Source organism: Scatophagus argus, chromosome 8, assembly GCF_020382885.2.
Source record: "Scatophagus argus isolate fScaArg1 chromosome 8, fScaArg1.pri, whole genome shotgun sequence".
Taxonomy (NCBI): domain Eukaryota; kingdom Metazoa; phylum Chordata; class Actinopteri; family Scatophagidae; genus Scatophagus; species Scatophagus argus.
Window position 1 is genome coordinate 18,314,945 of NC_058500.1, and position 27,970 is coordinate 18,342,914.

At 38.4% G+C, this 27,970-nt stretch overlaps 1 protein-coding gene across 3 annotated transcripts; it reads right to left on the bottom strand.

Annotated features, from left to right (window-relative positions):
• LOC124063116 (oxysterol-binding protein-related protein 2-like) lies at positions 1 to 26,986 on the bottom strand. 3 transcript variants are annotated; one of them, XM_046396437.1, is made up of 15 exons: positions 26,851 to 26,922; positions 17,881 to 17,947; positions 13,287 to 13,653; positions 10,422 to 10,548; positions 9,525 to 9,600; positions 9,188 to 9,322; positions 8,411 to 8,508; positions 8,126 to 8,308; positions 7,901 to 8,008; positions 6,787 to 6,876; positions 6,318 to 6,438; positions 5,605 to 5,730; positions 5,211 to 5,334; positions 4,703 to 4,793; positions 1 to 4,466 (listed from the first exon to the last, which is right to left on the bottom strand). In XM_046396437.1, the coding sequence occupies exons 3-15, from the start codon at positions 13,321 to 13,323 to the stop codon at positions 4,364 to 4,366; spliced, it is 1,419 nt and encodes a 472-aa protein (XP_046252393.1). In that variant the 5' UTR covers positions 13,324 to 13,653; positions 17,881 to 17,947; positions 26,851 to 26,922; the 3' UTR covers positions 1 to 4,363. The 3 variants fall into 3 exon arrangements, with proteins under 3 accessions (XP_046252393.1, XP_046252392.1, XP_046252391.1); XM_046396436.1 differs by lacking the exon at positions 17,881 to 17,947 and having other exon boundaries at positions 26,851 to 26,986; XM_046396435.1 differs by lacking the exons at positions 17,881 to 17,947; positions 26,851 to 26,922 and adding an exon at positions 16,099 to 16,254.
• Positions 26,987 to 27,970: the final 984 nt, after the last annotated feature.

Consider the following 27,970-nt stretch of genomic DNA (forward strand, 5'->3'; position numbering starts at 1 on the left):
TCAAAACTGAAGTAAAGATTTTATTAGTAGACATTTCCCCCAATTCATTAATCTAGGTTGTCCACAAAATGGAAACGACCCCTTACAGTTCCCACCTCAAAATAAAACATCTGGTACAATGTTGTCACCAAAAACTGTTTAAATACTATAAAAATAAATCAATTACACAATATAATATGCCATTTTGCTTGTGATTACCTCTGTGCAGCACTTGTACACATATATAACATCGAAAACCCCATGATACAGTCCAAGGGAAGGAGGGTGAAGACTTTTTCATAGGAAGAACCAACATTCAAAAGCAACATAACAACTTGGATCTGGTTAAACAACAGAGCTTTAGTTTAGTGACTGATAGAGTCTGAATCAGTGCTGATGAATGCGGCTGTTCATACTTACTAGCTGCTAAGATGGTTTCAAACTACAGTTTAATAAAGACTGGTGTTCCTGTTTGGAATCATTTACTACTGCAGCATTTGACCAGTGTTAAGCTCACATCCTTCTGTGAGTACAACTCAAGTAGTGTTTGTGATTTTTTTTAATGACAAATTTACATTTTTAGACAAATTCTGGGCATGAAAGGAACTCTTGAGATTTTCCCCACAAGAGAGTGATTCCACACACAGAGGTCTACATACACACCGTACTCGTTAGTAAATCTGATGCTTGGTGCGGTCACACCAAAATGTACACATTAAGCTGGTGAAAGACGTTCACTTCAAGCCCTGATTAGATGCTTTGCTCCTCTAGAAAACCAGTTCAATTTTGTGTTTCAGTGAAAGAGAGAAATTAAGAGCTGTTTAGACAGGCTACGCAAGCAAAAGTTTTTTTTCATAAAAGTTCAAACATCATAAATAATACACATAAATTAAAAAAAAAAAAAAAGTGAATGAAAAAACAAACTGACAAATCCAGATATTTAGCATGACACCGAAATACATTTAAAGAACAGGCACAAAGAAAAAGTTGGTCCAAGATGTGATACATGGCTGGTTGTACTGGCAAGTAATTCAACACATTAGAATCATATCCAATTATTTGGAATATATTAAGGAATGAAGAGGGCAAAGTCATTATTTGGAAATACGTCAACTCAAGGCAAAAGCTGAAGGTGTGTGTGTGTATGCCTGTTGTTGGAGGGGGATGTAATGCTACTACACACTAACAGACCAGACATTTCCTGTTCATATTGAGCTGCAAAAGTTGCATAGAGTTGGTATTGTGAAATACGTCAAAGCTCCTAAATGCACTGATGAAAATGCGATTTTTAAACATCTGATATGCACTTGCAGGGAAAAACATGCAGGAAAATGATGAGCAACATTTTCAGAACAAAATTACATAAAATCACCTACAGCTCATTAGATTTGTTGCACTCCATGCCCATTGTGTTGTTTAAAAAGACAGAGAGCTCTTAGTTGTTTGCTGTCAAAAAAAGAAAAAAACAAATCACATTCTCACCAGTACAAGCAGGTCTGCAGGTAATGTATTATGGTGTGAAGATAAGCTGGACAGCTGAGCCTTGTAACCTCAAATCAAAATCCTGATGCAAGACAAACTGGGGTTTTACATGAACAAGCCAAATTAAAACAACCATTGACAGTTTAGTACCAGATGACAGGATTTTTAATTTTATTCAATGCTGGCTCTGTAATTTTATCTCAACATAAAGACCGCTAAAATATATATATATATATAAATAAAAACATCCCAACTACAATGCCTGAAAACAATACTTTTTTTCAGCATGGCCTACCTATTAAATCTACAAACTTAATGTAAAGCTGTTCCTGTCTGATATTTTACTGCAGGTGTTTGCGTGTAGCTTGGTGTCCAGTCAACAGGATTTAGATCCTACATCTGCATTTGGATTTCAGCCCAAGTCTAAACAGAAAGTCTCTCTCTTGGCTGCAGTGACAGTGAAAATACTGAAAGTCAATTATCTAAATATCACGTATTTGTATCATCAACATGAAGCGTCAGAGCAGCTAAAGTCCAAATATATATTTAATGGGCGCAACTCAGAGTCACAATGTTGTGTCTCATGTCGGACGTGGAGCCACTACACTTAACTTGATTCAAAACATGCAGAAGAAAGACACACTGAGCACAGAATGTCTCGTCGAGTTAAGAGTCTTTGTACAAATACCAGATACCCAGTCTGTGCAGCTGTGTTACACTCTGTCGCCTACGAGCTCTCTTTTGTGCTTACATTCTATAGAGTAGTTTTCACTTTCTTTTTATTAATTACTGTTTTAGAATTAAACTCTTGATGGTGCAAGTGTCCTTTTTACTACAACTGGAGAACAAGAAAACCACATGGACAAATTATGGGAACATGAGCACTGCTGTTCAGTGTCCATCTTGTTCAATCTTTCTATGACTGTTGTGTGCCTCTGATTTGCATCTCTTTGTAGTCACTTTGTATGTCCCTGTCAGACATTTTGTGTCTCTTTGTAGTTGTTTTAAGTGTCACCTCTTGTCATTTTGTCTGTCTTTGTGGTCATTTTAGGTCTTGTAGTTCTTCGTCAACTCCAAGTTATTTTGCATCTCCTTGACAGCAATTTGTGTAACTTGTGTTTCTTTCTCTGGGCCTGTGCCCTTGGACTTCAGTTCAGCAATCCATCCGTTCTCTAACAGCCGATCCAGCTGGACAGCAAAATATCTAACGGTGCATGTTACATTATATGACACTTCTGTTAATATGGCTTTGAGTGTGTGCACACCCATGCACATGATGAATGCACATGGATTGGTTCTGTTCTTGCATCTGCTCAGTGTTGTCAATTACATTACTGTCATTTCACTCAGATGGTTGCGTCTAATGATGGAATTAAATATCTTCTTGATGTCAAAATGTCTCCATACAGTGTGAGATTTAAATGTGGGAGTGAAATTTGTCTTCCTGGTTCAGATTCCCATAGAAATGCGGCTACAATAAGATTTTACCTTGTTCTGTCACTTCTTTAAAGAGGAAATCTATGTGAGTTGCTAAATCCTGACTTCTGACCTGCAGACGAGAAGGGAATCAGAAATGAGACTTCAAACTCTAACAAACCAAAAATTAAAAATCTAATTTTCTGTACCTGTGCCAAGCCTGTCTGCATATCTGTAAAGCTCAGGTTTGACTTAGCAGGCAGTGCAGGCAGCCAGCAATCCAAGTTGCATATTAACATTCAAGTTCAGAGTTTCATGAACTCTGGATCTGAACAGCGGATTTCTTAAAAAAAAAAAAAAAAAAGTAGAGCAGAGTTAGTCATACTGGACATTTCTACTGGGAGTAAAACCAACTGCCATTCTTACAGATGCACAGAAGCTACAGGCCAAGTTTAAGACATCAAAGGTACATTATGAGGAAGTGAATATCTCAGCTGTGCCACCTACACTCCATTCATTCATGTTTCCATGCAGGAGAACATCAGATCGCATGTGGTTTCGTTTCTGATCCCAGGTCTGGTCCTGCTCAAGCTGCACATTCCACTAGTAGAAGTAGACGTCTTGACTATAAACCTTAAGTGGAAAGTAAATTTGAGAGTGACAGTTGATACTAAATGTTTTAGGGATATGACACATAGACAGTAATGAGCTCATGCTTGCATTCAATTTTTCGTGACCAATTACAAACAGCACTATTTCTTTAAATGTTGCTCCTTGAAGAGCACTATTTATTTTTTGAGTGTTTTTAAAAGTTTCCAAAACAGAAAAAGCAACCTCAAGAGCTGCCTTCAGTAAAAGGAAGATTCACGTCCCTGATTTCCCCACTGACTAGGTGTCCGTCCACGTCCACAAATCTTCACTGTTATTATTGTCTTACTTCATGTAGCTTTGTTATTTACTCATTAATGACACACGTTTTAAATGACGCTGTCCGCAGGCTTGGCAGGAAGCTTCTCAGAGGAGAGAGTTCTGATTCTAAAGATATTAAACATTCAGATTGGATTTGTGAGTGATAAATGTTGTTTCACACGTACCAACTCTCTGCCACTGCGAAGGAATAAAATGGTTCTTGTGCTCTTAACGATGTCAGGGCAGAGAGATGGAAAACGTTTGCTGGTCGCTATATGACAAAATTCACATGATGGTGAGAATAAGGCTGAAGTGAAGATAGATGTAAAATCTTTTACATGAAAAAAAGACCTGAAGACTCAGTAGACATCAAGCAGTTTGACAGAAGTGACGGGCATTTGGTGTCTCTGTGAGTCTTTCCAATCTGAGCTGGGTGTGTCGGTCACTTTAAAGGATGATGATGAAGGGAGTGAAATGAAGGTGACTGTGGATTCTTAACATTCCTCTCCATGACAGGCAGACCATTGCGGCTTATAAGAGGAGGAAGAGTAAGAGGAGGAAGGAGACTAGCGGGCTATCAGTAGATATCAGGCAGGTCGTGGTAGTTCCTATTGAAGTAGCCACCGGTGTAGAGCCAGCCCTGGGAGCTGGTGTGTGGGTTGGTGCCCATCTGGAACCACCTGAAAGACACAGATACACAGATTAAACGTACGAAAAAGAATTTCCCTTCGGGGATAAATAAAGGAATTCTGATTCTGATTCTGATTCTGAGATGTAACAGATGTGTTTCTGTAACAGGATGGAACTGATCTTTTATAGCTTTCAACATGTTGACTAGGCTACAGCAGTAGATATGATTGTACAGCCTGTTTAATTACATTGAAAGCTACTATGAATGTGTATGCATGTTTCCTGCCTTGTAGACCACTCCTCATCATTCTTAGCTCTCTCCTTTCTGGCAGCTCTCTGTTTCTCCTCCAGTCTCTCCTTCTCCTTACTGGCCTCGTCTGCACAGGAACAACACAACACACACACAAACACACATATATGGAGATTGCACCATTTAGCACACAGATCAAGTAAAAGGTACTAGTGTTCGAATTCAATGAGAAGTTTTGTTCACATCTTTTTAAAAACACTTCTTTTCTCGCAGAGCAACAAGATGACATGAGACAGACAGAGAAATGCACCAGGGGGCAGCACTGTCTTATCATTGTCTATTTGTATCCCATGAGACGTCATTTAAGACAAGATTCTTTCAGATGTGTTGTTTGGCAGCAGAAACACAGCATTGCAGGAAAGTGTGGAGATTTTTTCTGATATTGAGAGAACGTCTGCAGGGCACTGTTGCCAAACAGTCACTGTATATTCAGACAAACAGAACTCCAGTAAAAACCAATAAAGGACTTTTTAAATCAAATTACCAATGTTGCCATTCTCCATGGCTCTGATGTCTGGCCTGAAACGACAGTCTGTGGGAGCCAAGATGGCCTCCATGCCAGGCTCCAGCTCATTGAGAGACATTGCAAAGTTGGTGAAGTTGTACATCTGGGGAAGGAAGAATTAGGAATATTATGAGTGTGTGTGTGTGTGTTTGTGTGTAAATTTAGTCAAGAGACACATTTATGTTGTGTGACATATCTACTCAGCCACTGACTGAAATCAGTGTATCAACATCATTTTGTTAGAAATCCAATGGAAAAGATTAACAACCGTGACCAGAATGAAAAATTTAAAGGTGAATCTTTCATTTCTTATTTCATGTCTGTGAGCGACATGGATGGTGTTTGTTATTTTACTGCGTGTGTGTTTTCATACTGTAGCAGAGTGTGGAGGTCTGGAGTCTATCCTCCACAGCAAAGTACTTCCTGGGACGACAGAAACCGTCTCCTGGACTTCAGGCATGTCGTCTGCATCATCGTTCTCTGCTCCATCCAGCTCTTCCTGGAAATGATAGACTTCACTGTAACTGTTGTTACTCTAAAATGGTGCAATCAAAATGTTCCGGGACAAGTTACATCTCGAGTCACATTAGAAATAACTTCATTTGCACTGTATCTAAATACACATACCAGCTACATCACAGCTTTGGTCTCTAGATGTTGTGCTTCAGTACAGCTTTTTACAAACCCAGCAAGAAAGCTACACACATTTTGCACCTATTGTGCTTTACTACAAATAACCAAGCAGACTAAAGCTGAATAGCTCAGCACCAACCTACACAGGCTGCTCGTTTACCTGGAGAAGACCACACAGAATGCTGTGGACACCAAAAGGAAATCAAAAGCAAAAGAAAAGAAATACATGGGACCAACACCAAAATCAGATAAGCTGACTGTAAAAAAGAATCAGTTCAATAATATTCAGAATCTGTGTGAAATAGAGCAAATACAATACTGTGTTTAAGTATTTTATATTTGCAAGAGGGGCTTCACTCACTCCATGTTACAGAAGAATGCAACACTGAAAACAGAAATACAAGCAGCTGTTTAAAGAGGGGCAGGTGTTCCAGATTTCAAACTTGCTCTCACATGTTTGTTCTTCTTATTGTCTCCTTTCTTCTCTGACTTCTTGTGGGCCTCATAGGCCTGAGGGTCGACACTCCACATGCACTCAGTCCACTTCCCATAGATGACGCAGTGCTTCTTTTTACTGGACAGACAGAAAGACAGAGCACAGGGGGGAGGAGAGGAGGAGGAAGCAGAAGAAGAATGGGAGGAAGAGGGGCAAGGTGAGGAGAAAGGCAGGAGAAGATAAAAAGCAGAGGGGAGAGAAGAGGCAGAATGGGGAAGAGGAAAAAGAGAATCAATGTGAAGGGAGAACAAAGGACAACAAAAGAAAAAACAGATAAACAAGGAGGTGCACAGAGGACAAGAGGAAGAAACGTAACACGCAGAGAAAGAAAAGGAAGCAGCGGATTAGTGTAACAACTTCAAATGCTATAAAATAACAGAGCATGCATACTGCAGTTGATGTAGCAAAAGAAGGACAAACTCTAACCTCTTGTCCTGGATGTAGCCCTCCACTTTGTGCAGCTCTTTGCCAAACATCCCACAGGGCTTGAAATTCAACACACACTTGTCTCCAGTGCTGCAGGAGAGAAGGAAGCACTTAATGTCTCTTCACTAGCTTTATTCTGAGTTATGGTGAACCGAACTTAAAAAGTGAAATTAAAATCAACATTCCTCACTACTGGCACTTTTGGATTGTTTTCTTTTTAAGAAAGAATATGTAATAAAATCATTACAAGAACATTTAACGCAACTTCCATCACTTTGTTTTATTGACTTGTGCAAACAATTATAAACAAAATGCAAACTGAGGCTCAGGTCTCAGTCTGAGGTTTGTGGTCCTCAGGAAAAAATGTTATATAATATAATAAGAATCTCACTGAACAACAATAACTTCATTAAAGTCTTCCTTGAAGGTGTGGTGAAGTAGTGCAGAAATGAATGTTGATTGAATTTTCCCATTTTTATGTGAAAGGCTCTTATCCAATGAGAGCAGTAAGCAGTAAAGCTCAGTGCTTCCAAACTGTGTGAAAGTGTAGTGAATCTGTCCTGCTGGGTGAACATGATGCAGAGTGTGAGAGAAATGAAGACACTGCAAGGTTTGCAGAGCTTCTCTGAATAAATAAAGGTCTGAAAAATGATGCACATGAAGGCATCAGGCAGGAATGTTGAACAGCTCTGAGAGCAGTAGATGTCACAGTGTCAAGTCTTATTGTGCTTTATTTGAACCTGAATATGATTCACTAACCTCTGTCCAGAGTTTTCACTTAAGTTCTTGCAGTCATGTTTGAAGACTGGAGAGTGGGAGTTTGTTTGTGAGTGTGTGTGTGTGTTGACAGTCAGTGAAGGCCAATGAATCCCATAGATGGCTGAATATTTTATTAACTGAAGTTTTATTGATTTAAATATTTTATATTCTTATTATAAATATTTAATTATAATAATTTAATTTAAAAAATAAAAATAGTTGTATGGGTATTATTCTATCCAGAGCTTCTCTATTATTAATACATGCATAATTAGAAACCATTATGAGCCATCGTGTTTGAATCACCATCTTTGTTCTGTTAAAAGGTAAACTACATGTGTGATGTACAGTTTACCTGTGGTTGACTATTTCCACTGTGCCATACTGCTCTATCCATAGTTTTCCCAGGATGATATTGTGTACACAGCAGTAAGGGTTGCTCCATGTGTACGCCTCATTGTGTCTGGGGAGGACAGGACGGGACAAGGAAAAACGACAGGTGGTGATGAGAAACTGGTTCAGGATCAAATGACTGTGATATGAACACATACGCAGTTTCACCAGCCTCTTTTGGACTCACTTGAGTAGCTCTAGTGTGATGGTCCCTTTCGGCTCAGCCTCAACGCTCTTGCCCCAGAACTTGAGCTTGGGGTAGATGGAGCCGTGGAAGATGAAGTCCCCGGCCAGGCTCTCTGCATGGAAGGCACTGACTGGGGGATGATGGGATACCTGCTCCGATACCAGCCGGAAACCCTGGTCCTCTCTGCAGACAGAAACGAAGAGGAGAAAGGATGAATTTAAAGTTAAACAGGACTCACTCTCTCTCTCTCTCTCTCTCTGTGTGTGTGTATGTGTGTGTGTGTACCTGATGAGTTCATAGGTCTCTCCCAGCAGAGGGTTGAAGGGTTTTCCAGTTCTGTCCCACTGAGACGCAACTGCTGACACAGCAAAGGCAGCTACTGCCTGTAGACAAATAATGACAGATCCTGTTAGTGTGAGTGCGACATGAAAATATTTATGTGTGTGTGTATTTTTATTTCCACCTGTGCTTCATATTCTGGGGTCAGATAATGAACGCAAATGTGCTGCAACATTTAGTAATTGATTTTAACTAAACATGTTACAATCAAAAGCACAATTGAAATAAACATTTGACATTTTTTATGACTTACTAAGCACTGCTTACCTAACAGCTTCATGTGTTCACATTATTTAATGCACTGTAGTGAAAACTTCTAGTGAAACTGAGTAGTTTTTTTGCCAATAAAATTACAAACAAAATTAAAGAAAATTAAAAATACAGTCAGACCACAATCTGCCCCTCTGTTTTGAGTTGTGCTGTTGACAGAAAACATTTTCATGTCACAGAAAATATCATCACTTTATCATTTTATTTTCTGAGACATTTATGTGCCATTGTGTCATAATTTGTGCATGGGTTATGGCTAAAAAACCATGACCTTGTATGTATTCTCCCCTGTCCATCATCTGTTCAGTCTATCATCTGTCTATCATCTGTCTATCACCTGTCTATCATCTGTTCAGTCATTTACATGCAAAACTGCATGTAAATGACAGATGAAGTGTGTGTGTGTGTGTGTGTGTGTGTGTGTGTGTGTGTGTGTGTGTGTGTGTCTCTGACCTGCATGCGTTCTATGGAGTCGGACAGCGAGCAGGCTCTGTTGATGAGGTATGTGTGTTCCATGTATTCTGAGATTCTCTGGAGGAAGCTCAGTGGCTCGTTGAGGACGATTGGCATTGTGATCTTTGACAGCTCCTGTGAAAAGCACAACAACATCAGGACAAGGCCGACCATATCAACCACTCCAGGCTAAAATCACACAAAGATCTAAGTGGCCCAAAAATATTCAGTAGTCCGGCCATCTTAAGCAGTTGCCATCAGTCATCAGGATACTGATGCTGTCATTTACCGTATATGTAGAAAAGTGGGATTTAATTTCAAGTCTGCAGAGTCTTACCAGTCCAATACATTTTTTCAGGATACTCCAGATACTGACAGAGTTTCTGGAAAGCATGGGAGCAGGTAATGATGCCCTGAAAGGAAATGAAGAAAATAACAAATGACTGGACCATGAATAGAGAAGAGACACACACACGCACACACACAGCTAGCCCAGTTTCTGACACTCAGCACTTATTTTCTTAAAAGAAGAAGTTGGGGGTGAAAAACAGTTTCTCGCTCAAGTTTAAACACATAGCATGGGTTTCATAAGGTCTCAGTTGTGGCAGCACAAGTGAAATGCCTTTATGTTATGAGTCAGGAAAGTCGATCCTGCATGGACAGCAGTTCCTGTTTTTGTTCTCATTTCTTTTATGATAAATCTTTGTGTGAGACATAATCATATTCCACATCTAGAACATTGCACAATCAGAATAAGTCACGCCACTCTTGAAGCATGATAATGATAGTTTCGAGATAAAGGTCCTACTATTTAACAGAATGTCCTGACAAAAATCACTGAGTACACTGGACTCGCATCGTCAGTGTCCTTCTTTGCATGTAATTATTATACATTGTGCACTGTAATGAATCTACCTCTTCCAAAGCACTTCAACGTAACCGCAACTTTAGTGAAATACACCTTCCGAATTCAGTTGTCGTGATAATGAACGCGTTCTGACTTACAGGTTCGGATTATTTTTCATATAAAATGAAAAAGTGTGAAAAAAATGTTTATATCATTAAAAAAAGTAATAAATGTCTACAAAAAAAGCCTTCTGCTTTAAAGAGTAAGAGTTTTGAGCCAACACATAAGGTACTGGTTTCAGTAGAAAGATTCAAACAGTTTCTGGACAGCAGCAAAAAGAACAAATACAGGCTGCAGGTGAAATGTGGTGCAGGAATGCAGCAGTACCTGTGTTTCTTGATGCCGTTCTCCTGGGGCACTGATCCGTTGTTCTTCTGACTGCGGCCGTCAAACACCAGCGCATCTTTGAAACTGGACTCTGACGCCCCTTCATACGACTCGTCTGAATCCAGGCCTGAGGGAGAGAAAGTGTGACACTGTGTTTTAGTTGATCTGGACAGAATATCTGCTTCTTCACAAGTCTAACCAGAAGCAACAGGTAAAATACACAGAAAGGTCAAATAAAATAAGTCTTCTGAACAAACACACTGGACTCCCTGCTGGCAGCTGAGTTTGGGTCAAATATGAATATTTATTTCATATTTGTACGTATTCAGACAATGCAGTAAATTTGCATTCATACACATTTCTTGCCATTGTTTCACTAAATTTCACTAAAACTGTTTATACTGACCTCTTCCCTGACACAGCAGTGGGTCACTTTTTAAAGAGACTTCATAGGACGGAAGAGTAAATGTTTAATGGGAATACGTGCTGGGGAGATCTGCACCTGGGCAGCAGCCAGAACATGAGCATGGTATGTGAATATCTAGTGCTGCAGGGTTAAATTGTTGTTTCAGAGTGGGGCCTAACAATAGCTTAAAATAGAACATATGTTTTGTTTTTTTTTATCATTTAGTAAACACAACGTATTCAGCTGTCCAGTACAAGCACTTAAAAAAAGTATGAAGTACGTATTGTTAAAATATCAGGTTTGATATCACTGTGACATAATGGCCTCTCACAGGAACATATATTATGGAAATATGGAACTGAGTGTTACTGAAGAGCCAGACCAGATTAGAATAAGCCATCAATTGATCAGATGTCGATGAGAAAGGAACACCGAGTCAGCAACATGACAGAGCATTTTTTGGTAAAAAAAAAACAAACAAAAAAAAACAGCAACAAACAAACAAACCCCAAAAACTTTCATATACAATCATTAAGACTGTATTATCTACTGACTCAGAAAATTTTATATTTATAATATATATTGTAATATGAAAATAGTTCCTTTGGATACTTGTATGGATAAATGTTAATACTAGAGAACCAAAAAAAAAAAAACCACACAAACAGAAACACCTCAAAACATTAAGGAAATAAGAGAATACAGGCAGGGGGCAGGATCTCTGCAGATACAGACAGCACCACAGACTCCTATAATACAATACTTTTGTTCCTGAGGAAAGTCCTGCTATCATCTGAAATTGGCTATCCAATGACGGAAAAACAGGAACTAGATGATAAGCCAAGCTTGAAACCACCTGATGCTGATCACAGCTTACCCTGTCCTCATGTACTAATGAATAATACATCTGCCCAGCTCTGCATCTGTCTCAGATTAGTAAGGCGATCATAATAATGACACAAAGACAGGCGGGGTCATGTCAATACACACACACACACACACACACACACACACACACACACTTGTGACAGCAATGTCACACAACAAGAACGCAACCTGCAGTAAAGGTACAAAACAAATGTGTTAATAGCTGCAGAAACTAACAGTCTGCTTTCCCCAAATCTTCGTCCTTTTCATTCAGCTCTGCACCAAGCTATTAAATGTTCACAAGAGGCCTGAGACTAGCAATGTTTCTACTACAATGAAATATTCACCAAACCTACCTACCTGATCTTAGGTAGGCCTACCTGATCTTATTTCTCATTATTGCATCCCATGATTCAATGCCGTTTACACTATTGCAAGACTTTTACTAACATCATCATATCAGTTAGTATATCCAGAAGAACTGAAGCCCCTACAACTTCAAGGTGTTTAATAAAGTTCCAAAATCAGGAGAAGGTTGAAATACTCTCCAAAAATCAGGAGTACAGTGAGTCACACCCATGGAATGCAAGCCACGCAACGTCTCTTTTAGTTAATAGTCATAACTATAGAGCAACACAAAACTCAAATAGAACATCGTGAGAAACTCTAAGGATTCAGTCTCATCAAATGTATTTTGTTATTAGCTAATGGATATCATACCCTTCATGGCAACTGTAACATGAGCATGCACAGCATCCCATGGCAGCTGATGTGGAGGAGTGCTAATCTAATACATCCACAGAAGCAAAAATCTGAAACCACTCAAGATAAAACATAAATAAGCGTGTGTGGGGAGGATGGCATCACTACCCAACTGATACCCTGACTCTAGCCCGTCTCTGTCTATGTAATAAATAAATAAAACAAAGAATTTACATTGTAATTGAGCATTTGGGCACAGATTTGACTAACTGCTTTTTGCTCCATCTCTTTCTTTGTGCAAATAAAGTACAAAAACATACAAAAGCGAACATAGCCACAAACTCTCACAGAAACCAATGTGTTGACATTACTGATCATGGCTGCTAGACAGCAGACGTCTGAATTATTGAACTAATCATCAGACTGAGGCGGGTTTGGTTCCACTGTTTGGTATTACGCTTCTATGATGGAGATAAAAACAGGTCTAATTAAAACTGGCAGCTTCTTCTAAAACTGGGTCATGATTCAAGAAGATAAGATAAGATGCAAATACTGATTATTTAAAAATTACTGATTAAATTACTGACCCACATGGATATTTAATTTCATTCTGTAAGGTCTCACAATAATACACAGAAGCTGCAGAATCAACATTAGGAATGATGTTTAAGTGTGAAGATTTCTGGCATTACTTACAGCATTTTACTAGCAGAATTAGTGAATTGTCTCCAAGGAAAAACTTTCTAGTTTTGAACTAGCAGAGGGAAACATCAAAACTGCTATAATGAGCAACGCAACTGCCAAAATACACACTGCTGCAATTTTTTTGTCTTTTCTGGAAAAATCTTTAGACCATCTGTGCGTACACACATACACACAAGTACACTCACCTGTGACGGCGTCGTAGAACTCATCCTCATTGCTCATCTTCTAGAGTCAAAGCTGACCAGTCGTTCAGGACAAATGTACAACTTCTAGAACATGTTCCTTTTGGTGGCAGCCCCTCACAGTTCCTCTGCAGGGAGATCTGTCGATCAAGGTCCCTCTGGAGTGTCACCAAGGCAACAGCACAATGTTCGTTCAATATCCAAGCAGGGAATTTTCCCAAATTTGGTTTTACTACACAGAAATGACACCAGGAGATGTCAGTCAGAGAAAGTCTGCTGTTTGACCAACAGATGATAGGCGGACAGCTGATAACTTCAGAGTTCAGTCTGTGGCTTCATTCAGCTTCGTTCAGGGAAGCAAATTAGTAACCTGTGGAGACAATAAAAACAACACCACCACCATCTTTAGTATATGAGTTTACTCATGATAAGGGCTGCAACCAATGTTAGTTTTATTATCACTTAATCTGATGATTACTATTATGTTTGTTTAGTCCATGAAATATCACAAAATAGTGAAAAATGTTTTTTTTACAATTTCCCAGAGACTAGAGTGATGTCTTCAAATGGATTCTTTAGTCCTTTAGTCCAAAAGACTTCATTTACTACCATATAAGACAAATTCAATTTATAATTCATAATTCATCCTTATATTTAAGAAAAACAGCTTGAAATATGACCAAAATAACTGAGACATTGCAGCTCTACTCAACAATGATGAATGTAAACCATGAGCCTTTCTTAAACCATGAAAAGAACCACTCAGGACTGAAAGTAAGACAAGATCAAGCCTTTTAAGCAGCATTGTGAAAAATTAGATATTTTCACCTTTATGCTGTGATATTTTTCAAAACTTGGGGAATCTTCAGCAACACAGAGCAACGAGATTGCTTTTAAGAAAGCAACATGCTAAGAGGACTGAAAAGAGCACTGCAGTAGTCCTCACACAGATGACACGTGATGACACGAAACGTTGAGGGTCACTTCCAGCTACCTACCAGCTGAAAATCTGTTTAGTCTGGCTGAGCAACAAGCTTGTCTATCATGGCCCACTGAGTGCAAACAGAGAGTTTTCTAGTCCAGTGGTTACGTAATCAGGACACCACTGTCACAGGCATTTGGGGTCTTTGTTACCTTCTGTTTGGTACACTGGCTACATTTTAAACTCGAGATCCAAAATGGCCTTTAATTTTCAAATTCCTAAGTAACAAATTAAAATTTTAACATAATCATAATCACTTGATATAAAAATCAGGGCAGTAGAAGGAGGTTCTTTCAGCCAATTAGTCACCCTTTAAATTCAAATAGCTTTTGGAAGGAAACACTTCACTATACGAGCAGCAGATCACACTATTGTGTCGTATAAAAATGTAATATCTTATTTCTATCATTAGCTCATTGTTTGGCACAGTATCACTGCCCACTTCACCACATTCTTCACAGAGATACAGAATGTGATCCATGATGACACATAATATATCTGCTTGTTTTTCTCAACACTGTAACCCATTTGCTTGACCTTAGTACCACAACAAGGAAATCAAATTGGCACCAATCAGTTTCATCACAACAACGCAACCTACCTGACAAATACAATAAATGCTGACTCACACTAACTCATTTGTAGATGAGCAGCAGATGAGCCTAAAGATTTACTTGCAGAAATGCGAGAGATTTATAACATCCTAGTCCTGACTGAAGTTAGATACAGTAAAATTACAGGGGACACATAGGAGACATATGGGACACATGGGTTTTTAAAAGTGAATATCAGAGATTAGTGGTATGTTGTAATTTTTACTTTCACACTGCTTGTACATTGTAAATTAGTTCAGACATATCTATTTCTGGGCACAACTATTAGTGAAACAGCCACATTGTTAAGCCCTGATAAGGATATGTTCATATTCCTCTATCTAATTAAAAAAACAAACTTAGAGACTTAGTATTAGCACCAACATAAATACCCTGTCTGTGTAAAACTATATTTTTCCTAAGTTAGATTTTTAAAACAAATAAAGTGTGTGTCCTGACCACATTCACGCAACATTGGAATAACTTTACTCATAAGTGTTTGTTATTGCATAAATCTGCTGAACATTTTTCAGTCTCAACATATCACAGTCTGGTGTCATGCTTAACATACTAGCACTTTGGGTACATATTTCTGCATGCCCAGAAAGCTGAGAAAGAGGATGAGATCAATAAAAAGGGCCACGAAAAGAAAATGTCTTTTGGCTCCTCAGTATTTCCAACATGGTCAAACCTAATCATCAAAATGTTGCCCTGTGTGTGTCCTGTGGCAATTAATTAGTAACTCTGAGGCTCTTGGCTATTTCTGAATGCAGTCTAGGACTTTATATGTAGCCATGGAACAAGGAAATATTACTTTCCAGACGACGAAGGAATGACCTGCTTTACTCTGCCTCTGATTAGTTTACCCTGATATTCTAACTGTAACTCTAACCAATCATCATTCTCTAGGCATAAACGTAACCACCTCATGACAAACGTAACCAACCCAGCCATCGAAAGCAAGTACCAGCCAATCAGAGGCATAGTACGGTGGATTATTCCTTTTCCATTCTAGGAATAGAAAACTGGCATTGAGCAAACTGTTCATCATTCCTAATTTGAACACAATCACTCATCTGAACTGGCTTTTCTATTGAAAATGGCTTTATTCTTAATGAAAGGGTACTGCTGTAAACAACACAGACTCACCTCTGGATAACACAGAAATAGTAGAGTAGAATTGAGTATTTTCTCAAAACCACATAGCTAAGGTTATCGAAATCACAAAATCTTTACATACCTGCGGTGAAATTAAATTCCAAAAGAGACAAATAATTAGTTATAAATTACCATGAGGGAAAACAGCAATTGTTCTCATTTGCTTCCCTCTCACTCTGCCTTTTTCAACACAGTGGAAGGGTTTTACCTCTGTAAAGGTAACGCCTTCAGAACAGAAATGAACTTCGGCCTAGTGTCCACAATCAATGAGGTGGACAGAGTGGAAGCTGGTATTGGGCTGTTCTAAGAGCTCATTCAAAGTTCAACTTTGCATTTATTTTTGCTGTAGGTGCTTAGCTTTTATTAAATATATACTGATGTGCTTCATTTAACCAAATAAAACCTATCTTTCTTAGTCTGTCAAACACATATACTAACCCCTTTAAACAAAAATCAGAGAGACTTAAAGTTAACTGCTTATCAGTCAAGCAATCCACACTACAAAGCCTGACATTTCCTGTGTACTCTTAATGCCATAAACCAGGAAACTCCCAAAAATTCCAATAGTTCAGCAGTGCATCTTTAAAATCCAGACTGGAGGAACTTTTCAAGTATCAAAAATGTGTCTCCATGGTCTGAGGACACAATGGTGGCCTTGTTGATCCATATTGCTTACATTTCTGTGTTTCACTGCTTTAGAAATAAATGTTTTACCTGTGCTCTGTGAACATCACACAAATCTCAACAAAATCAGGTCAATGAAACAAAAATTAACTTACACTTACAAATTAACATAAAACAGGTTCCCCAGTTTTGTTATGTTTTATTTCTCCCTCTGCACAACATTGATTCTGTTGATAATTTGACACTGTTGGTAGACCAGAACAGAGCAAATTTACTGAAAATATTTTAAGACCTTTATGTCATGCTGTACCAGCTACTGAGTCCCTTGACAATATATCATCTTCCGAACAAAAAGGCACTGGTGTGCTTACTCCTAGTCGGTAAATTCAGTGCATAATAATATTTGATCCTTGAACATGGCATCTTGGAAACACTCAGTGAAAACTTTGCTGTGAAGCAACAGCAAAGGTAAATGATGCAAACTTGGATATCTGTGAATAAAGCAAACAGTGCTGAAATCTGATTTGCATGAATTATTACAGGCTGACCAATTTGGTCATCGCTTAGACAACACTTTACAGCCCTACTGCTGCTGAACTGTAGGATCCATTCATACCAAGAATAATGACGCTTTACTGCACCTTCCTTGTAAATTTTTGAGATCTAAAATAGGCAGCATGTACAACTGCACCCCCCAGTCAAACTCAGTGAGGCGCTAAAAACACAGAACTGGTTAACTAACACAGTCAGAAAGGCTTATGGTGACTCACACTGCAATCAATAACACTATTGCCTTATTGGTTTGATGCAATTAATGATGGGCAATCAAACAATATTAGATCATGACCAACCTTGAAGCTGTTTTACATGAACATACCAATTGAGAGATGTGCAGCCAAAAAAAGAGATGGCTATGCTGATTATATGAATTACTTCACATGGCTGTTCCTTGTGTGACATTTCATAAACAGTACAACATCACTCATTGCTAGGTCATCTATAACAACTATACCTTTTATTGGACAAACTCATAGATTACTTCAAGAGTAGCTGTAATGTACGGGACATTTCAAGTCAGATTTTTTGGCCAGATCAACCACTCCTTGAGTCAATAAACTAACTGACACTCATTCTTATAAAACACAACAACAAAAGAAAAAAAATATTACTATTAAATAAATATTTACTGCATTACATGCAGTGCACATTTTTCTAAAGTCTTCTTTGTATGGCCACCCACCTTTGTTGAAAAGCACTACTGGCTGCAATTCACGAGTCCTCGGACTGGGAATCCTTCAGTATCCAGCCTGAAATTGATTTAACTATATTTAAGTCAGCTCAAACCTCATAATCTCATATTATATGCTTCCAGCGATCAGCAAAAGCCATGTTTGGGAGTCAATACACAATTCTTACTTTGTATTAGGTAACAGGAAGCGTCATGTTGCCAAGCAGTCCCTGCAGCCAACACAGTCCAGGTTCCTGTTTTTAGATTGTTCTTCGTTTGTAACCCATTCAAACCTGACACATTTTTAAGGTTGGTGTGCACAGAAGCAATGTAGATCATATGAAAGTTCCTTTGATTATGTGGTGAAAAAGTATTACAACCACTGGCTGAACTACAACCCTGAGGCTGGGGTTGGCCTTTCTGATATTAAAGATGTTAGAGTCTGCTCCTTTAAGTGTTCCTGAAACACAGCTGAGGAGGAACACTCGACATGGAGACTTCAATAATTTGGTCTGCATGTTTGAAAAGAAACAGGAACCGAGAATCAACGCAATATCTGGAAATTAATCTTGGCTAAGATGTTAAACTCAATTACTGTCATAAATGCCATGGTCCTGATTAAAGTTATTAAATTATTTCTCTTTTGTGATTAGCAGAATGAGTTTTTGTGCATCCATTAGCCGTATATCAACAACTACACATAAAACTGAGATTAAATTCTTCACTATCTCTGATATATCATAATCTTTACTAAGTATAATCTTATAGTAATCATATACACATAGAGAGAGCTCTCAGACTGGTTGCAAGAAACTCTCTGATCACTTTGTCACGCCTATGAGCTGTTACGTAACGATGACAGAAATGGCACCATGCATACCCCGCAAACACACTCCTCCTCCATACTTGAGCAATAACTTATCACAAGTGACCTCAAACTAATGTGCTTCTATTCCATTAGATACGCACAAATACAAGGGAACTTGTTTGTCATAATGGCTGTGGAGATAAAGTTTAGTAACAGGGGGCAGTGTCACCTTGGTGATATTAACTTGAACAGTTTTTTTTTTTCTGGTCAAATTCATTTTAGTTTTTTTCTACCAGAAATACCAAGTTTAAATAAAATGATAACACTGAAAACACTGTTAAAAAATATGGTTAATATTGTGTTTCTACTCTCATACAATATAAGGGCAAAAAAGCAGAAGAGTATAAAAGTTGTTTCAGACTAGTGTTGCTCAAGACCAGGTGTCATAGTTTCAGTTCAATTGAAAAGAACACAAACATTAAAGTTATGATTAGACAGCTATTGATATTCCTATAAAGACAAAGGGTCATGGTTAACTTTGCACATGAGGGTATTAACAGACAGATCTTGAAATATGAGACCATTTTCTTTTAAACTTTTCAAATGAGTAAGAGCAAGCATTTTTCTGCTCTTTATAACAAGTTTTTGAGAGCTGTCAGTGGTAGGGAGTACAGCTGTTTTTTTACTGTATAGACTTCAAATGCTTTAGGTCTTAAAATGATAGCATATCCTGATTTAGACAACTATGGATACTGAAAAGAAAAAATGCACAGAGAGTTCCAGTCATGCTAAAGAAATACAGATTTGACCTCACCGTTAAACTTCTACATATAGAACATGAGTATGCTCCCCATCATATTTAACATATTCAACTGACAAAGGATCAATCAAAGAGCAATACAATAAAGTACCAGTACCTAGCAGTATTTATCAAAGCAATCTAACATGATTCAAATTGTTATCAAGTGCTCCAACCTAACAAATTCTGCTGACCCCATGGGTTTCAACCTCTCATTTTTCCCCTCTTAAAACAAACTAATAATGCCAAACCTTGTTGCTGTAGCAACCCCACAGCCAAACTTTCCAATGGCATTTAACATCATTAACAACCATTCAAAACCTTACAGACAAACCTACCAATGCGGCTGTTCCATTCATAAGTCCAGTGTACAGATGCTAGCCTAGCAACGTCTCTGTGCTGTCCTCCGAGGGCCAACAAAAACATTTAAAGCCGCAGGGACAGAGAGGACCAGACACAGAAGGAGAGAGAGATTAGGAGAGAGAAATTCATCGAAGAGCTGCTGCGACATGAAGCCCAGTACTGACCAATAAAGCTGTATACACACATGCACACACCTTTCTTTCTCCTTTCACACACCTACTTCAAGAGGTGACACACCTCTTCAGACAGCACAACACATACCACAAGTCTCATACACACATACACACACACACACACACACACACACACACACAGTGAAACACACAGTTTCTCCACTGAAACTGTGAAATAAACCATATGAAGCTTTCATGTAACCCACAATAAAAAGGACTTTTGAGTAAATTGGGAGCTCCCAGGAGACATGTTGTGTTGAACACCTCTGACTAGTTAAAAACAATATTTGAGACAGCAACAACTAGTGTACAGTTTTTACTCAGACTGCAACACTAGAATAAATATTGTGATGAAGGGGGTATTACATCCTGATCTCTTGATTTAGTCCAGTTCGGTTCCTGGGGCTGCTTTGTTCCTGAGATTATTTGGTCAAAAATGACTAGCATCATATACACACAAGTACAGGCACCAAAATGAATTTTATGATATCCATTAATTCTGCAAAACACTACACAGCTCAAAAATATAACAAAATATCAAACTGCTTTTTTGTTTATGCACATCCTTGAACATATTTCTTGGCTCACCAACATTTTAGTGCACAAACTAGAAAAAAACAAAACAAGGAACATAATTCAAGTAATCCAACTATCCTCTGAATTGGCATATTTTTCAATAAAAATTGTTTCTGAGGCACAGATGTTGCAACAACTATGTGTCCTTTTATTCAAATCCACCAAGCAAGCACTGTAGAGGTCATAGCAAGAAGATCAAGATTAGGATGAGGGGAATGGGTTTGATCTGCCAATCCCAGAAGAGGGAAAAGGCAGACCAGTGTGTCAGAGAAAGGCCAACACAGAATGTAATTTTGCTGTGGCTGCAGTCTATCAGAAGAAAAAATGAGGAACAATAGTTGACTATGTAGGATTGTTTTGTGGTTGTGTGGTCTGTATACAAGGTTGTAGGTAAATTAAAGCTTCATTTTATGTCCAAGACTCACTGTTTTCATCCGTACAACACACACACACAAAACACCAATGTGCGGAAAAAAAACTACAGGACACTAAACAACTTGTTCATACTGTTTCACATATAAATTAAATTTCATTTCTATTTTTTCATCTGTAGAAGAACGCATCAGTGCTGCCTGAGGGAAGGGAAATGGAAGTGCATATCACAAGACCTTAACCACTGGAGAGTCTAAATGTGAACAGCTGACAAATAACTTTTTATCAATGTACACTGCGAGTATGAAAACAAATTCACCGAACCTCAATCACAAGACTTGTCAGACTACATCCGCTGAGAGGAGTGCTAATATCACTAACATTAATCCAAGTCTGCAGAGACGGGACTTGCACCGCTGGCCACATAAACAACTGCTCAGCAGAATGAAAATAAAACTCAAAAGGCAAAGTACCACTATAATGTACCCAGTCAGCTTAAATCACACACTGTACAGCTGACAAAATGATAAATGAGAACGCATGAGCTAACCACTAAATTTCAAGAGAAGGAAGTGAATATTGTGAATTGTACACCTTATCAAAGGCTGAAAATGGACCATTAGTTCATAAGGGCTCAACATTAAGGACTGCCCACTTGTCCAGGGTTTTTAGGATTAGCAGATCTAGCAACTCATTTGCCTGATCTGGCAAGTGGTAAAAAAGAATTAAACATACTGCCTTTTTCCAGAGCTGATGATAGAAGCACCTATGGAGCAAACCACCTCAGTAAAGACATTCATGAAGTAAAGTGCAAGCAAACAGCAGTTAAGCCTCTATTCTCAGCTGTGGAGAACATCCAGAGTCGTGAAATCTCTAATTTTCCTTGTAACTGCTTTGATCTTTTCACTGCTCATACCAAGGAAAGATAGGAGAGGCTACTGGCTTGTGTCTGCTAGCCAGAGCTAGTCACTCTGGCTAGCTTTAACTTTAGCCACTTTTCCTTTACTAGCTTCTTGAAATGCAGCTGGTGTTTTAAGTGTCTGATTAGGTTTGTTGTTCCGAACACATTTGCAGTAGTCCTCCTCGGTTTACTTTGATCTTACATGAGCTTTGCATCTTCTTCACTCAAAGAAGAAGAACATCCACACTAAAGTCATGGTTGTGTGTGGCTGTGACGTTAATGCCTGCGCTGCTCTGCGTATGCGAATGCGTCAAACAAACCAGCTTGGTATCGCAGACGCCGGTCTCACCTCGTTTTTGTCCTGTCTTTTCTTTGCCTGACATCAGCCTGAACTGTCAGCAGATTACACTACAGTTTCAACACTATGTCCACTCCATTTCTGTGGAGAATGGAGATTCGATATTTCCCTAACGATCCCTAGAGACCACATATAGGCCACGCCTAAGTATAATGTAAATTTAACTTCACACAGATGCATAGTCATGCCAGCTGGAGATAAACAACAGGGCCAATACAGATAGTGATTATTAGTAATCAAGGAGACCAATTACCCAGGTATTTGGAAACAATATATTTGCAACAAAAATTGAAATCGTCATGTCAAAACTTGGAATAAACAGTGATCGAATGTATGGGATGGAACAATTTTGAGGTGTTTGTACTTTATTCTATTGTGGAAACTGATTCGCTGGTCGAACAAATATACAGAAAGCTCCACAAAATGATAAAGTAAATATGTTTTGTTATCTTCATTTTTCCTCACAATTGCTGAACAAAACAAATCTACTAATCTACTAAAATCTACTAGAAACTATAAGACACTGAGACTGGTGCTAGTTCTACATTAACAGCCATTCAGCCTTGGATTAGGACATCAGTAGAAGAAAATTGCAAAAAGGATAAACACTGTCCCACCCAAACACCATAACACACACACACACACACACACATACTTAAAAAGCTACTTCAAAAAAAACCTAATGTAACATTCACATGAATCAAACTAATAGCACTAAGCTGATAAGACAGTGATGACAGAAGACAGTAGTGCAAATTTCCAGTTTTAAGATGACAACTTGATTTGAAGATTTGGAAAGACATTATGTCCATCATCGACAAATGAAAAAAATAGCTCAAGACCTGATTTTCCAAGAAAAAAATTCATGAATTTTGCAATGAGTATGTCGAATTAGTTCATGCAGAGGACAATCCTGAAGTGTTCCTAAAGTTCCTTTGGGTCTCTGAATAAGGTGATGAGTCTGCCCTCTTCATCTCCTCCTTCTAAAACTCAGTGTAAATGCTTTAGGAACACGACACTGTCTCATTCTGAGCAGGATGCTGAGCACACAATCTCTCTCTCTCTCTCTCTCTCTCTCTCTCTCTCTCTCTCTCTCTATCTCACACACACACCCAACCACCATTCAGTGCAGTGTGAGTCAGCTTGTTCCAGCGATACCTGCTAGGAAGTAAAACCTGCTACGATCAGTCTGATTTTCACACAGGACTGAAGATAGCTAGCTCAGCATCTTGCCTCGAAACTTGTTAAATGTGTCCACCCTTAAACACAAACACATTGACACTCCCACTTGAGTCCATATAAATGGTGATCAGCATTGTTCATAAGTCCTGTGCGGGTGTGTGGCTGGCTCAGCTGGGAAAATCTGGTTTAGCTGGATTTTTGCTCCTGTGCATGGTTAATTTCTATAAACAGATATCTGCACATTAGAGCTGCCACAATTAGTCAATTAATTAATTAGTCAATCAAAAGAAAATTTGTTGCTTTGTTTGATATCTTTGAATCTCAAAGCTTGATGACAAATTAGCTTTTTATTAGATTTTTTTTATTTATCTGCATATACGTATCAGTTTACTGTGAATAACAAGGGTTATAATTTAATCAAATATGAAAGACGTGTCTCAAGTTGCAAATCGGACTGTCAGCAGTGGCCGGCACACAGAAGAGGTCTTCACCCGGACAGCCATTACACATAATCCATATATCTGCTAGCTAGCTGATGGGTTCTGAGACTGTCTCAAAGTTAGCAAGACAAGATACACTTTCATTTCACAGGACAAACTGTGTTTATATTATTTTACTTCATTGGTGCATCAATTTTGTATTAGTTTTTCTATTTGTGCAACTTTGCAAGATCGGAAACTATTTTGTCGCCTGGCAGTACTGAAAAGTAAGACATAACAAAGTCCCTCTTCAGCTAGCTAAATGAGTAGTGTTTGTTGAAGGTGCCTTTACTATCAGTAAACAAGAACAGGAAAGATGGAAGTGAAAATAAAAAGTAAACCAAGCTGCCAATCACACTTCTTGCAGTGTGCATGTGACCTCCCCAAAGCCCTGAAATGTAGCTATACAATGTATTAAAAAACAAAAAAACAAAACAAAAACAAAACAAAAAACAAAAAAACACTAAACCACCTTTCCTGGGGGAAACTGTTGCAGAAGGAAATTACACAGAATACAAGGACCAACTACCTTTATGATGTCTTGTACAAAACACGACAAGGACTGCATCAAAAGTGGCATCCAAATTTATCCTGAGCATATTAAGCAGAGAATCTAATTTTTTTTTAATGTGAGTTTTTAATTAGCACAGTACTTGATTTAACTGCTGATTGCACAATCTGACAAAAACTGACTGGAAATCAAAAACAGATCAATATTTGTGTATTGTTTATTAGCACCAATATTGGCCAATAATGACATTATGCAGTACTATCTAAAGTGGATCTATAGTAGGCTTGTTTTAAAGTCTGACCCTGCAGACCAGCATGCACTCCCTGTGATCATGAGCCAATCAAAGCAGAGCAAAACAATACAAAGGCTGTGTATCAGACAGGCTTCTGGTTGGCTACCTGTTACTGTGCTCAAATTATATACATGATTGTTTCTCTGTTGCCTGGATGGTTGCCCTGACTAGCATTAGCTCAAACTTTGCTTTATCCCCATGTGGCAACACACTGCAGATTAAAGACGCACAAAACAAAAAGACAAATGTGAATAATATAAGTGCTTCACACAAAAGCAAATGGTATAGATAAAACATAATAACATGCAGCAGTACAAACATTTATGGGAAATCTACAGTTATGTTAAGTTATGTTTGCACATCAAATTAGTCCCAAAAAACCCCCACAAAATACATTCTAATCCAAGAGCAACAACTTGCCAAACTAAATTGTGTTCCTACTGATGTTACATCTGCTTTGTGTGCTGGTATGCCATCACTGCAACATTCCTCCCAGCTGTGTTGAAATCTGGCTTTTAGGACATGCCTTGCAAAATCTCTTTCCTGTTCCCTTAAATTTAACGACAGAAGTCAGAAAGACATAGTGCATAACTGAAATATCTCAAAAGGTGTAAGTAAAGTCTTATCAAGACAACCGATAAATCAAAATCCAGAAATCTGTCAACTATGCATAACTGTGTCATTTGGTTCCTTAGAGTTTGTTGATACAGTGAGATCATCCCCTAACAAAAGGAGGCCATCGTCATAGCAACTAACTAAGGGGGCAATTAAGGCACCTTAGGGAGGAAGATGCGTAACAAAATGACAACAGCTGTAATTCCAAGGAGAATGGTCTGTTGTCTAATGTGTAATGTACCAATAAAATCAGCAGGTGTGCGCCGTCCTGCGGACACTTCATGCTTTTACCTTAAATTTAAAAGCAATGTCAAGTGTAATTTCTCTATGACAGGAAAGACTTTTAATTCGTCATTAAATCTGTAAATGTTATCAAAATGACTAAATGATGTTAAAGAACTGAGTCTGAAATTTGGCTTCAGTAATGTGAAATGCTTAGCTTCATCAAAACATTCAACATACTGTCAGTCTAGCAACAACTGTTACAGATGCATTTCCATAAAATAAATATAATGTTAAGAGAATAAAGAGTATAATTACCTTAATACATGTATCAGATATGTGAGTACATTTTTTTCCTTTATTGTAATGAAATGTAGTGAAAATATTTTTCAATGTACTCAAGAACAGGACACGTAACTAAGTAATCTCTCTGTCTTAGTGTGAGCAATTTTTAGCATCAGGTCAGTTGATGCAGGAATACATTTTCTGCCTCTAAGAGTTATGTCTACCTCAGACAACAGCCTGCTGTGTAAGCGTAAGCCTTGGTGTCACTGACCTATAGTACACCAACATTAAAAAACAGCGCTTTGTTTAGTCTGTCTTGTGAGTCAGATCTAGATGGCGATGGAGGCAGTGAGAAGTCAAACAGGCACGGGAACATTCTCACTGTTTGATGAGACCGTATAACTCGATAGGCTTTAAGCCTTTCTCACACAAGAGAATCTGAGAGGTTCCATACATTATTCTCCTTACGACTCTCAAATCCTTCTCTTGTTTGGCTTTTCAGGATATGCCCCCCTCACATTTCACTTCAAGCAGATATGAACTGAGAGCAGTACCAATATGATGCTTGACAACTTAGCACAACTAACTAATACGTGAGACCCAGATGAGTATCAGAATTAGTAATAAATACATCAGTTGGTGTTGGCAGTGAAATCTTCACTGACAACTTAACATTTAACTCGTTGTGCACCAAGGGGAACCCATCCCAAATGCTATGCTACTGGGAACTGTTTGCTTGTTTGCTGACATTAGCAACTACGCTAGCTTGTCATATTAAAACTTGATTAACCTCAGCCGACAATTTTGATTAAAACAATGTAATTAAACTGCTTGTTCTTAACACTACAACGGTTGCAACTCTGACAGGACATCATGGATCATACTATTAGCGTTAGCGGGCGGGCTAAAACAAAAAAAAGAAAAAAAAGGTGGCTAACTAGCGTATTTTGCAACCTTTCTTGTATACATAAGGCAAAGCAAAATTTGCCGCCTTGAAAACAGAACAGGATACCATAGAGAGAGTAGTTAAATATCTGTCGTCTTACCTCGGTGGTATGTGCAGGGTGAATGTTTTGACAGGTCCAGAAAGATGAAAAGGAATTTTATGTTTAGCCTAAGACTGACACAGAAGCGGAAGTTGGTCGCAGCGGGGGTGTGGTTAGATAGATAACAGGCTTGTCCGCAGCCAATCAGATGGAGCGCATGGAACGTTTGACCAATAATAACAGATGTGAGTGGCCGGTAGGAAAGGACTGACAGGCTAATAAGAGTTAATATGCAATAATACCTTTGTTGTTTGACATGTGTTGGTTGTCATGTTTTTTTTAATTTTGTTTGAGGTTTTTTTTACGTTCAGAGCGATGAGCTATGAGCTAATTACAAGTTTTTCATGCTTTGCATTATTATTATTTACTGAATCAAAAATATAGATTTATAAGATTTTAAGTTAAGTCTGGATTCATGACATACAATCACATTTTTTAGTTATAATTCTTTGATTTCATTATTTTGCTTCAAAGGCGATGACAGACATTTGTGGAGTCAATACAAAGTCAGGTGGATTGTGTAACATAGGTAGCCACTGAACACCACACCCCGATGGTTTCATATTCCAGACTTCCCCTAATTATCTCTTAAAGTAGATTAACTGAACAAGATGAGAATGACTGGAATTTAGTCTGTGTACTGGGTGGTTTTGCAGATGTTTCATGTCAGCAGTTGATGGTGATAAAATGTTGTTTTGTAGATTGCTAAAAATGATGGAGAATGTTTTCTCCACAAACAAAACATAACAAAACATCCATAAGCTTTTCAATGTGCACAGTTGTCAAAGTTGTAACAGAAAATGTCACTTTCTTCAACACAGTTATTGCCACGTAACATTCAGGCTTTGGATATTTGGTGTTCATTTCAAGCCCTGTTTATGAGATTTTAGCCCAGCCAGTATCTCTCTCATCAATAATGTAGTCAGTCATCGATATGTTTGATACAGCTGGCTGCTTGCTTGAAGAATAACGCAAACCTGATGAAGTATTTGGCACATGGTCCACATTGACAGCATCTCAAATGCACTCTCAGTCTATCTCAGTCTGTTGTATGTGTGCGCATGCACAATTTATCTCACTGAAGGCTTGGCGCTAAAAGTGGAGAGGGCACTAAAAATAA

Coding starts and splice junctions, on each gene's coding strand:
- LOC124063116 (XM_046396436.1), bottom strand. CDS start 13,323: ATGAGCAATGAGGATGAGTTCTACGACGCCGTCACAG. Junction 9,323..9,524: donor TGAAAAAATGTATTGGACTG/GTAAGACTCTGC, acceptor TGCTTTTCACAG/GAGCTGTCAAAGATCACAAT. Junction 8,009..8,125: donor ATCACACTAGAGCTACTCAA/GTGAGTCCAAAA, acceptor TGTCCTCCCCAG/ACACAATGAGGCGTACACAT.